The sequence below is a fragment of the Stegostoma tigrinum genome, chromosome 38 (genome assembly GCF_030684315.1).
Source record: "Stegostoma tigrinum isolate sSteTig4 chromosome 38, sSteTig4.hap1, whole genome shotgun sequence".
NCBI lineage: Eukaryota > Metazoa > Chordata > Chondrichthyes > Orectolobiformes > Stegostomatidae > Stegostoma > Stegostoma tigrinum.
Window position 1 is genome coordinate 18,637,086 of NC_081391.1, and position 12,240 is coordinate 18,649,325.

The 12,240-nt window shown below is 42.5% G+C and overlaps 1 protein-coding gene across 2 annotated transcripts in view; it reads right to left on the bottom strand.

The window, feature by feature from the left end:
• LOC125447265 (protein phosphatase 1 regulatory subunit 12C-like) overlaps window positions 1–12,240 on the bottom strand; it is a 72,595-nt gene that overhangs the window by 9,886 nt on the left and 50,469 nt on the right. For both annotated transcript variants that reach the window (XM_048521552.2, XM_059640562.1), the window contains 6 exons: window positions 10,369–10,496; window positions 8,203–8,249; window positions 6,048–6,147; window positions 2,466–2,570; window positions 1,197–1,247; window positions 459–509 (listed from right to left, as the gene is read on the bottom strand). In XM_048521552.2, the coding sequence (XP_048377509.1) occupies window positions 459–509; window positions 1,197–1,247; window positions 2,466–2,570; window positions 6,048–6,147; window positions 8,203–8,249; window positions 10,369–10,496 (482 nt within the window). The remainder of the gene's footprint in view (window positions 1–458; window positions 510–1,196; window positions 1,248–2,465; window positions 2,571–6,047; window positions 6,148–8,202; window positions 8,250–10,368; window positions 10,497–12,240) is intronic.

The window sequence follows — 12,240 nt, forward strand, 5'->3', positions numbered from 1 at the left end:
AATGGGTCTATTCTATAATAAAGAGAAAATCTTTCTAAAAATATGGAAAAGAAATCTAAACTTAAAGCAACATTGAGGAAAACAGAAATATTTTAAACTGAGCATAAATATGTAAAAAGTACCCGAGGATTATATACTGATACAAAATCTACTACTTAGCCAGCATTCATTCCAATCAAATAACACACAGGCTTGCCTGCATTTCACCAGAACAAAAAAAAACAGGAGAAGCAGGTCGGAGGATAGCCTTTGGTGTCCATTTCAGTTAGTAAAAACAAAAATCATTCTTGTGACACAGACCTTGGTAACAAGACTGGCATTTATTGACTACCTCCAGTTACCCTCAAACAGGTGCTAAAAACAATGCATAACTGCAGATTGACAGTAAGATGTACCTGAAAAACATACTTCTGTTGATTCAATCTTCACATTTTAAAGAGAAAAAAAGTTATATTTACCTTTAGCTGCTCCTCCAGTTCAGCTGTCCTTCTTTCAAATGCCCTTCGTTCCTGTTTCATAAAGAAATGACTGACAATAAATGTTTATAATTTGTATCTTTTTACCCCTAACTAAAATAATAGCAGCCAAATAAGAAAGATTGCCACAATTCAAGACTTCCACTTTCGATTCTAATCTTTGGTAGAATAATCACAGAAGTACCTGGCAGTGCAGGAAGCCATTTGGCGCCATCATGTCTATGCTGGCTCTCTGAAGAGGTTATCCAATTTGTCTCCCTCTCCCTTGTATTTTTCTTATTATTCTGCTATTTCAAGTATTCATCCAATTGTCCTTTGAAAGTTGCTACTGAATCAGCTTTACTCCCCTGCCTCTTCCACTAACAGGGTGACTACTAGACCGCAGCATTTTGCGAAGTGCTACCTGGGAAGTAGATAATCCTGGGTAGAAGGTGGCCACCCACTGTCGGGGAAGCCACAAGAAATTATTCTCATCAAAATCTCAGGCAGCAAAACGGCTTCTCTCCTTGCAAACACTTATGCAACAGTTAACATCTAAATTATCGCTTTCTAGTTAACCTTCAGCTTTAGAGATAGCTTGTTTCACATATTCATCTGTTTTTACATCTTTTAAATTGTACGATCAGGAACTATGTTGAATAGGTCTGGCAGTTTTGTTGGAAACAGGTTAAATCGAGTTGCTACACAGGAATTTACACAAAGTATAATCAGAAGACTTACAAATCTTTCCAACTCCAATTGTGCCGGTCTATTCTCATGCACTCCTTGTCTCTAAAATGGATATACAGTAAACAAGATAAAATAAATGAGCCATAAAACAAGTCAGAGAAATGTTCTTCTTACTACGTAGCACCTCATCACACCTTCAGGTGCTCCGATGTATAATGAATCTCTTTAAAGGAGTTGCTAATCTAATAGATTTTCCCTCAAGGTCCTACAAGCATATCGGCATACTAATTAGGAGCAGGCAGAGACCACAAGGCCCATCCTGTTGGCTTTACCATACAATAAGATCGTGGCCGATCAGACTAAGCTCAACTTCACATTCCCATTGGTCTCTGATAACAACCGACTCCTTGTTAGGACAGCATCAATCTACTTTTGCCTTAACATTTACAACATTCTATAACAGACCCCAGTGAATCCATGTGCGATGTTGCTCTGTTTCTAAAAAAAATGCAACAAGATCTTTAACAAGCTCTTGAACCACCAGAAGAGGTAAAGGTAACTGGAGCATAAAACGCTGCCACAGGGTAGCAGCCCTCAACAGTGCAGAATTCCGTAGGTACCACACTGAAGGATCAGCTTTAGATTCATGTCCCAGTCCCAGAGTGGTTTGAACCAGAAACTTTCTGGTTCTAAGGTGAGGATACTTGTACCAAGAAAGTTCTCAGAACAGAGTCATAATTAACAATATTATATCACCTTTAAGAGCTATGGAGTGGGTAAATTCTTGCTCTGGCACTCTTTACACATTATAATTAAATATCCAATAGTCATTGACTAGGACTATGGTGAGGGATGATCTTTTAGATAAAAGGCAGATTGCCTCCAAAAAGGAGCATGGACTGAGGACGACATGATAAGAATTACCACTATTCCTACAGTGTGATAGCAGGTCATTCAGTCCAATGAATCCATAATGACCTTCTAAAGAGCATCCCACCCAGAGCCCCACCCTATCCAATCCCTGTAACCCTACATTTATAATGGCTAATCTACCTAGCCTGCACATAGAATCCCTACTCTGTCCCTGGACACTATGGGCAAAAAGTAAAGTGTTTCCAGAATGAGCACTTATGATTTGATGAGCCTATGTCCCATTTTTGGTGGTGCCCACTGAATGTCGACATGGTCTTGATCAACCTACAACAGCGACTAAATGTGAGCACAAAAAAAAAGTTGTGACAACAACAGGCCCACAAAACCACAAGCTGGGGTATGTAAGTGACACTTGCAAGTGAGATTTGTGTGACCTTAATCTCTTACCTGCAACACCCTCTCCAATTCCTGATTGGCTTGTGTGAGGTAAGATTGTGCTTCTCGTAACTCGGTCTTCAGTCTCACATTCTCTGACAAAACCACCTCATACATCTGCATGGGAAACAGGAGAATCGTTTACTTTGTTTTGCAGTGAACTAAGAAATATTTTTCACACAGATTTAACACAAAGACCTGCATTTACACAAATCTATCACAGTGAGCTCTCACAGAAGTTCTTTACAGAATGAGCTGCTTAAGCTCTGTTACATTAGTGATTGTAATAGTAATGTAAACAGTAATATGTAACTCCGCCCACAGCTAGCCACTGCAGAAGAGACAGCAACACTGAGCCCTGCCAAATCTTCACCTTCCCCCCCAGAGGACAAACAGTCAGTTCTCAATAAGGGGCTCACTTTTGTCACCCTCCACCCACACAGCAATGAATACCAGTCACGTTTGGACATCGGCAGTTTTTCTGCCGCCTTCGCCGCCACGCTTACTTCTCTAACCGCGAGCCCAACCCTCCCTCCACTGACCTCTTCACCTGCCTCCAACAAGTCCTCCTCCTGGACACCACCCCAAGGCCTCCGACCCTCCCTCGACATAGTCATCTCCAAGTGCCATCAAAACATCAATCGCCTCAACCTCTCCATTCCCCTCACCCAATCCAACCTCTCCCCCACAGAACGTGCAGCCCTCTGCTTCCTCCACTCCAATCCCAACCTCACCATTTAACCAGTGGACAAGGGTGGCGCAGTTGTAATATGGCACGCTGACCTCTACATCGCTGAGGCCAGACACCAACTCTCCAACACCACCTCCTACCGCTCCCTGGATCATGACCCCACTCCCACACACCAAACCATCCACAACCTCATCACCTCAGGTGACCTCCCATCCACAGCCTCCAGCCTCACTGTTCCCCAAACCTGCACCACCCGCTTCTATATCCTTCCCAAAATTCACAAGCCCAGCTGCCCTGGTCGATCCATCGTCTCCACTTGCTCCTCACCCACCGAACTCATCTCCACATTTCTGGACTTCATTTTCTTCCCCCTTGGTCCAGGAACTCCCTACCTACGTCGGTGACACCACCCACACCCTCCACCTCCTCCAGAACTTCCAATTCCCCGGTCTCCAACACCTCATTCTACCATGGGCGTCCATTCCCTATACACCTGCATTCCCCATGCAGATGGCCTAAAGGCCCTCTGTTTCTTCCTGTCCCGCAGACCCAACCAGTCCCCCTCCACTGACACTCATCCGCCTAGCTGAACTCATCCTCACCCTCAACAAATTCTCTTGATTCCTCCCACTTCCTACAGACAAAGGGGGTGGCCATGGGTACCTGCATGAGCCCAAGCCATGCCTGCCTCTTTGTAGGTTATGTGGAACAATCCCCTTTCTTACCTACACTGGCCCTTAGCCCCAACTCTTCCTCCGTAACATTGATGACTGTATCGGCGCTGCCCCATGCTCCCACAAGGAGCTTGAACAGTTTATCCACTTCACCAACACCTTCCACTCCAACCTCAAGCTCACCTGGACCATCTCCAACACATCCCTCACCTTCCTGGACCTGTGTCTCCATCTCAGGCAACCACCTAGAAACCAATATCCATTTCAAGCCCACCCACTCCCACAGCTACCTGGAATACACCTCCTCCCACCCACCTTCCTGCAAAAATTCCATCCCCTATTCCCAATTCCTTCACCTCTGCTGCATCTACTCCCAGGATGAGGCATTCCACTCCTGTACATCTCAGATGTCCTTGTTTTTCAAGGACCGCAACCTCCCCCCCTGCAGTGGTTGAGAACGCCTTCGACCGTGTCTCCCGAGTTTCCCGCAACTCATCCCTCACACCCCGTCCCCGCTATAATCGCCAAAAGAGAATCCCCCTCGCCCTCACATACCACTCCACCAACTTCTGGATCCAACACATCATTCTCCAACACTTCTGCCATCTGCAATCAGACCCCACCAAAGACATTTTTCCATCCCCACCCTTGTCTGCTTTCCAGAGTGACCACTCTCTCAGTGACTCCCTTGTCCGCTCCATGCTCCCCTCAAACCCCACCACACCCGGCACTTTCCCCTGCAACTGCAGGAAGTGCTACACTTACCCACCCACCCACCCCCCCCCCCCCCCCCCCACACCTCCTCCCTCACCCCCATCCCAGGCCCCAAGAAGACTTTCCACATCAAGCAGATGTTCACCTGCACATCTGCCAATGCGGTATACTGCATCCGCTGTGGCCTCCTCTACATTGGGGAAACCAAGCGGAGCCTTGGGGACCACTCTGCAGAACATCTATGCTCGGTTCGCAATAAACAACTGCACCTTCCAGTCGCGAGCCATTTGAACTCCCCCTACCATTCCTTAGACAACACGTCCATCCTGGGCCTCCTGCAGTGCCACAACAATGCCACCCGAAGGTTGAAGGAACAGCAACTCATGCTCTGCTTGGGAACCCTGCAGTTCAATGGTATCAATGGGGATTTCACAAGCTTCAAAATCTCCCCTCCCCCTACTGCATCCCAAAACCAGCCCACTCATCCCCACCTTCCTAACCTGTTCTTCCTCTCACCTATCCCCTCCTCCCACTTCAAGCTGTACCCCCATTTCCTACCTACTAACCTCAAGCCACCCCCTTAACCTGTCCGTCCTCCCCAGACTGACCTATCCCCTCCCCGCCTACACTCACCTCTACTGGCTCTATCCCCGCCTCTTTGACTTGTCTGTCTCCTCTCCACCTATCTTCTCCTCTATCCATCTTCGATCCGCCTTCCCCTCTCTCCCTATTTATTTCAGAACCCTCTTCCCCCTCCCCACTTTTCTGATGAAGGGTCTAGGCCTGAAACGTCAGCTTTTGTGCTCATAAGATGCTACTTGACCTGTTCATCCAGCTCCACACTTTGTTATGTCAAATAATCACTTGTGTGTAAAGACACTTCCAAGAAAAGAATATGCATCAAGAGGATTCCTTGCTGAACTTTCCAAATCCTATGATAATGTAGGAAGTCTCCTAGAGTTCGTAGTGTGTTTTGGGGATGATATCTTAGAGCAGTATTCTCCAATTAGTCAGAGAGTAGGTTATTGTAGACCTGGTAATGTGCAATGAAACAGGGCTGGCTGATGACCTTGTCATAAAAGACGACTCTAGGCAAAGAAGGTGATCATAACAGGATATAACTTGACATGCAGTTTGAAGGTGGAGAGAGTGTGGGTCAAACAGTAGCGTCTTACACTTAATAAAGGCAAATACAGTGTATGAAGGCAGAGTTGGCCGAAGTGAATTAGGACTTCCTACATTATCATAGGCTTTGTAAAGTTCAGCAAGGAATCTTCTTGACGCATATTCTTTTCTTGGAAGTGTCTTTACACTTTGCCACACATACCTTTATTTTTGTAAAATATTAAAAAAGGCAAAGAAAGTTCATTCAAGGACTGTTCCATTCTAGCATTTTATCACAGGTTCACCAACTGTATATTTACAAGCACAGTGTATAACCTTAGGCTGAATTACTTAAGACATTACATTACCATTTCAAGCATGCAATGATCAACTTGTCGGCCATTTCATTACCTTCCTGAAGTCATTATTTCCATCCTCCATTACCCTCGCACTGGAGTGGGAGGGTGTCCCAATTCTGCCTGGAATCCGATCACTCAGACTTGGGCCATACCTGTCACCAATCAGAAAGATTTGTTTGCTGTCAGCGCGGTTATGGTGAATGGATAAAGGAAACCTACAATGGACAGCCAAATAAAATACAGACAACCCAGGAAGACCCTCACAAACTTCTATAAAACCCAGGTGGACTTGCAACTACGAAGTCCTGGCCTTCCAATTGTTTGGGGTGAAATTTTCCCATTATTGAGCAAGGAGCTACTAATTGATTTAATGAGTCAACATTTCTTGTCACAGTTGTTTGACAAGCTCAAAGACATTACGGAAATCTCTTTCTCACAAATATATCAGCTGCTGAATGTTGGCTTTAGGCCAGACATAAACATATTCCAATGCCAAACTCTGGAAAGGAAAGGGTTTAAAATGATTTCAGGACTTGGGGATTGCACACATTTTTGAATTCTTGGAAGTCACGTTTCTCCACTCCCTTTTTCCATCCCAGGACACAGCTGGAAAAGCATTGAGTGCCCTGCAGTCCCTTACCAAAGGAGCCTTTATTAACGAGTTGGCAGTGATACCTTGAAGGCTAGTCACCTACAGAGATCATTACCACTCGCCAAATGTCCATATACTGCTTTTCTAGGAGGCAACGATGACTATGGCCTAGAACTGAACTTGAAATTTCTCTCTTGAATAGACACACGAACTGCTCTCAACTCTGTGACCAAAGCAGGATAAGACATTCCAGAGATAACACGGTGTGAAGCTGGATGAACACAGCAGGCCAAACAACATCACGGGAGCAGGAAAACTGATGTTTCGGGTCCAGTCCCTTCAGAAATTTCTAAAGAAGGGTTCAGATCCGTACATCAGCTTTCCTGCTCCTGTGATGCTGCTTGGCCTGCTGTGCTCATCCAGCTTCACACTTTGTTATCTCAGATTCTCCAGCATCGGCAGTTCCTACGAAGTCATTCCAGCACTGACCCAAATTCAAGCTTGAACCCTGTTGATCTTTAAGAATCTGCTACTCAATGAATTAACTCACTGAGCCAAAGTTGGCACATGTTTTGAAAAAAAAAAAAAATCAGGAAACCACAACCTCCCCAGACTGAAATTCCAGAAACACCAGTTCAGTTATCTGAATTTTCAGGCTCTTACAGCTCAGACCTCAGCATTCATAGCACAGCGACGCATCAAAAAATAATTAATTAATGTCATGCCTTTGACAGTCATGTGCTTCTGCTTCTACTGCATACAGTACTAGTTCTTAATTAGAACTTTCAGGAGAAGGAGTGATTGCTGCTGAAATAAAGAAGTCATAGCTTTTAGTAGCCATGTAGAACTTATTGTTGTTACTGATGCAGGATCTGGCCACATTAATAGTTTTGCAAAATATGAGAATTTTACAGTCATAGCGCCATTACTATCTCAAGATCTTACCACCTTAAAACCCCAAATCGCTACTCCTTCCTGGGATCTCTACACCCCGTTGGGAAGCCCTGAACCACATAGTTCCAGCACTTTTTAAAAAAATATAAATCTCTAAAATGTTATTTTAATGCTTGCTAATTGATTTAAAGACTTTGTAGTATTCTGGAATAGAAATTAATCCTAAAACTCGATTAGACTGCACTTGCATCACAGCGACAAAAATAGAATGAGCTGCAACTTTAGTTTTCATGGTCAACACTGCAAAACCTCAGAACAATTGATAACTTCAGTGTCTATAGCAATTTTTGAAGAGAGGGCATTCTTTTTAACTGACAATATATAGTTTTGGGATAGGTGCCATTGATTGGGAAGCCATAGGGTTAACAAGCATTTGAGAGTGGACAGAAGAAATATGAAATAGTCCCAAAGAGCAGAGTCAATTTAGATGAAAGTACATCACCAGATTCCTGAGGTACAAATTTGTTCAAAATAAAATAAAAAAGGGAGGGTGCACAGTTGGAGGTACCTTAAGGGTTTGTGCACACAAAACATCAAATATAAAATGCTTGACATCAAACAGAACAGAGGAGCTACAAGAAATGCAAGATTTGCGTTCCATCAGGATCTGAGAGCCATTAAAGTCTGCTCCCGCAACGAGCAGTGGATAAAATGTTCTTGCCTGTGCGTTAATGTGTCCACGCTGTTCATCTGTTCTGTGCTGTCTCCCTGAAAACAGAGCAACATCAAAGCACCACATTAAAACAGCAGCCCCAAAAGCCTGTCACTTCAGTATTGCACAGGTATGCACTTGTATTTGGTGAGAAACAGTATGGGGCAGTTGATTTACCCAGTACAGGCATAACTTCTATTCTTTGTACAGCTTTTATAAGTGAACAGATAGAAAAAAAAAAATGCAGCTGCAGCAGCAACTTACACGGTCTCCAATTTAGGCAGAGGTAGGTAACATGAACAAGGCTTGAAGAACCAGGTGTGTAGTAGGGCTCTCCAGCGGTCAGTAGTAAGACCACTGCTTTGGTTTTCATCCAGAAAATGACAGACATGGGTGCACAAGACAATTTCAAAATTTGCAGTGACAAAAATCAGAAGTCCTGTGGACTGTGATCAATGCGGTGATAGATTTCTAAAGTTGAAATGTTGAAGGAAGGCAGGTGAAATTTAAATGTAAAAAGTGAGTACATTTTTCTTAGAACAATGAAAGGCAAAATGAAATATAAAACAAAAAGGGAGGTGCAGAGATGGAGGTACCTTAAGGGATTGTGCACACAAAACATCAAAAAAGTCATTGGTGGTGGCCCGAGCAAGTGGTTAATAAAGCACAGAGAATACTGGGCGTTATAAACAGGTACAAATAGTACTAAAGCAAGGAAACTTTGGTGAACCTTTATAAAGGACAGTGATCTCAACGAGACTTATGTAGTATTCAGTGTGCCATATTTTATGAAGAAGGCAAAAACATTCCAGAGGTGCAGTAAAGATTTGAAAGAATGTTTAAGAGACAAGGGGCTTCCACTACATGGATTGATAAAGCTAGAATTTCTTCCTTGAAGAGAGAACCCAGAAAATTGATAAGAAATGTTAAAGATCATGAGAGACCTGAACAGAGTAGGTTATTGTGCTCATTGTGGGAGGAATGATATCCAGGAGATGCAGTTTAAGATGATTTGCAAAACAAAGTAAGTGAGACAAAGAGAAAATTATTTTTAAAAGTAACAATGAAAGTGGATATAAACAGACTAGCTGAGTGTGGAAGACATAAATTAGATTGTTGTTTTCAATGAGGAATTCAATAATTATCTGAAGATAAAAGGCTTACAAGCCTGCAGGAAAGAGGGAGGGAAACAGGACAAGCTGAGTTGCTCTTCTCGGTAGCTGGCACAGATAAAGGGAGGCAAATGGACTCCTGAGCTATAACCAACCGTTCTACAATATAATGAATAGTAGTTTAAAAATTATCCACTGTAAATTCTCTCAATCATTTGCTCCTAAACAAAACATGTTAAGAAAAACAAAAATCTCACAGCAAGAGAGGTAGCAATTTAATATTACCACCAGCTTGGAGCCATTCAATACTGAGCTGATTTCTGGAAATCAGAAGATGCCATGGTTTTGAACATGTAATTCACTTCAGATTCTTTCCTTACAAGCAGAGTAATTTTCACAAGTTAGTCTATGATGGTGCTATAGGCTAAGCAGAATGGTCACAGGTTGCAACTCACAGGGTACAGTGAAACAAGTGACAAGTTGCAGTACACACAACTTTACGTTGGGAACTCAATTGTTAGGTTCTAGGAACAGATAACCGTAAAGGTCGTGCACAGCCAATGAAGTTTTAACTGCTCATGCGGACAACTACATGGATGTTAGACAATCGACCATTGCTAAGTTTCTGTTTGAGAAAGAGAAAGCACTACCACAAAATTATCGAAGGAAAGATGACTAAATGGAATGTTCGATTCACTCCAAATACATGGTACACAAAGGATACCAAGTCAAAATAAACAAAAAAAAAACCAAACAAACACGATTTAGATAGGATTTGGTCTGTTCAGCACATGTAGCTTGAACTTAAAGTTCCAGTTTACAATTAGGTCAAATTAGCAATATACAAGAAATAGGATTAACTGGTTTGTAGGACTCGTGGAAATGGAAAGGGACAGAGAATTTTAGGGGGGGGGGGGAAAAAAAAGAAAATAAACACAACTTTGAAAGATGCTTAGTCACACAAGAACAGAACCGCTCATGCAAGTGTATCTCAATGAAGAGCACGCTCACAGTTAGCCATCTCTTCAATTACAATTAATTGAATCATCAGTACAGGACTCACCTCTTCTGAGAATTCTGGTTTGCCAGTAAACCTACGTTCTTTTCTAGCTTTCCGCCGATCTCGTACAGATAATCGATTCTGATTGCTATAATCCGAATCTCCTTCCTCCCTTTTGCAATCTTCCGAATCTAGAGATTAAGAGAATAGCTCCAGCCACTGTATGCTCTGAAACTCTAAACACATTAATGCTTGGAGGAGATACTTCTGGCTAACCTTATGTACAGGTGCTCACAGGTATAGATAGATATGAAAAAAATGCACGTGAGCTCAACTCCTAACTTGGGCTGCAATGAATTGGTTTGCAATGAGATAGCAGTAGCTGTCATTCTAGAAAGGTTTCCAAGATTCTTTTCTACCCAACAATTCCTGCAGCTTCTCAAGAATGGAAGAAAATACCTTACGTTAAAAAAAATGTACAGCAAGTCCTCACTTAAATCATCATTACGTTCCTGAAAAATCACAACTTTAAGTGAAATAACTTGAAGTGAGTCCTAGAATCCCGTAGGAATCAATGTTAAAGTCAAAAGCAAGTTCCTATGGCTATACAAGGAATTTACAAGTTAAGCTACTGTGCCATATGTGCACGGGACTTTGCACTCCTGGGTGAAAAAGTGTACAAAATAAATCATTAAACAAAATCAATATTGGACAAATCAGTAGACCTCGGTAAAACAAAAAATTTCTTAAAATCCATGTTTTTAGATTGACAAAGAACCATCTATAGTAGACAGTCCCAGAAGTGATAAAGTCCCTGAAATGACTGATGTCAGCCATAAGGTGGAGCCCTTCAGGACAAGCTCAGAACAGCAGCCAGACGAATGGAGCTGCTTCAAGGAGAAAGCAAGTGGGCCAAGGTGAGAACAGAGTGGGAACAGAGTGGGAAGTAAGAGGCAACCAGAGAAGCACCATCAGGAGGGAAGAAAAGACAAAAGAGCAGGCCATAGGTATATGGGGAGGTAACACTGGGAGGCAAGGCCAAGGGATGCCAATAACATTACCCAAAAAATAAAGAACCAACATAATGGGAGGAAATAGCCCGTAAAAATAAAACATTAAAACAAAATGAAGTTGGCTTACAGCACCCCTTCAATATATGCACTCTTACACAAAGTGGAAACCTACTGAAAGGACCTGCATAAATTTATTCCTGGGGTGAGTTACAGATATCTACACCACGTTAAAATTTAACTACCAAACCCTAAATCATTGGACTTTTATCCATGAAGACAAGAGGCGGACAGAACAATAAAAGTTTCATTCTGAACAGTTTCGAATTTATTGAAGGACACTGGGAACGAGTTTGGTTTCTTGTTAATGTCTAGACTGTAGCAGAATCTGTAAACTGAACTATCATTTCAGCAGTGTGCCCAAGATACAACATGCAATGAGAAGTGCTAACAAGAATTACATTCTTTTCTCTAAATCAGCATCTCCATTTGAAGATCACCATTAAAAGGAATCCAGGGAAGGGTCTGCACGCAAATAAAAGAAAACGATCATTTTAGGATAAATGACCAGAGATAATGCTGCGTATTTCAAAACCAAGGTATATTTTATTAAACTCATTGCAAAATTTGTACATTTCCCCAAAAATATCTCCAATGATCTAATGTATCGAGTTCTTTATTCAGGCCATAGGACAGCAGTCTTGTGACACTGTGGGCTTTCCCCATGTCAGCAAAATCTGAAGGGTTAATGTTATCACAATAAACCAACTGGTGTTCTACTAAGTCATCTTGGGAATCTCTGCAGTGCTGGCAGCATTATAAAACTCAAAATTACAGGTTTCTGCAAAACTCTAAACAAAGCCAGGATACTCTTCTAGTTCAAGGTTGGGTTCTTCAGGTCATAAAAGGTTCAATTCTGAAAGTG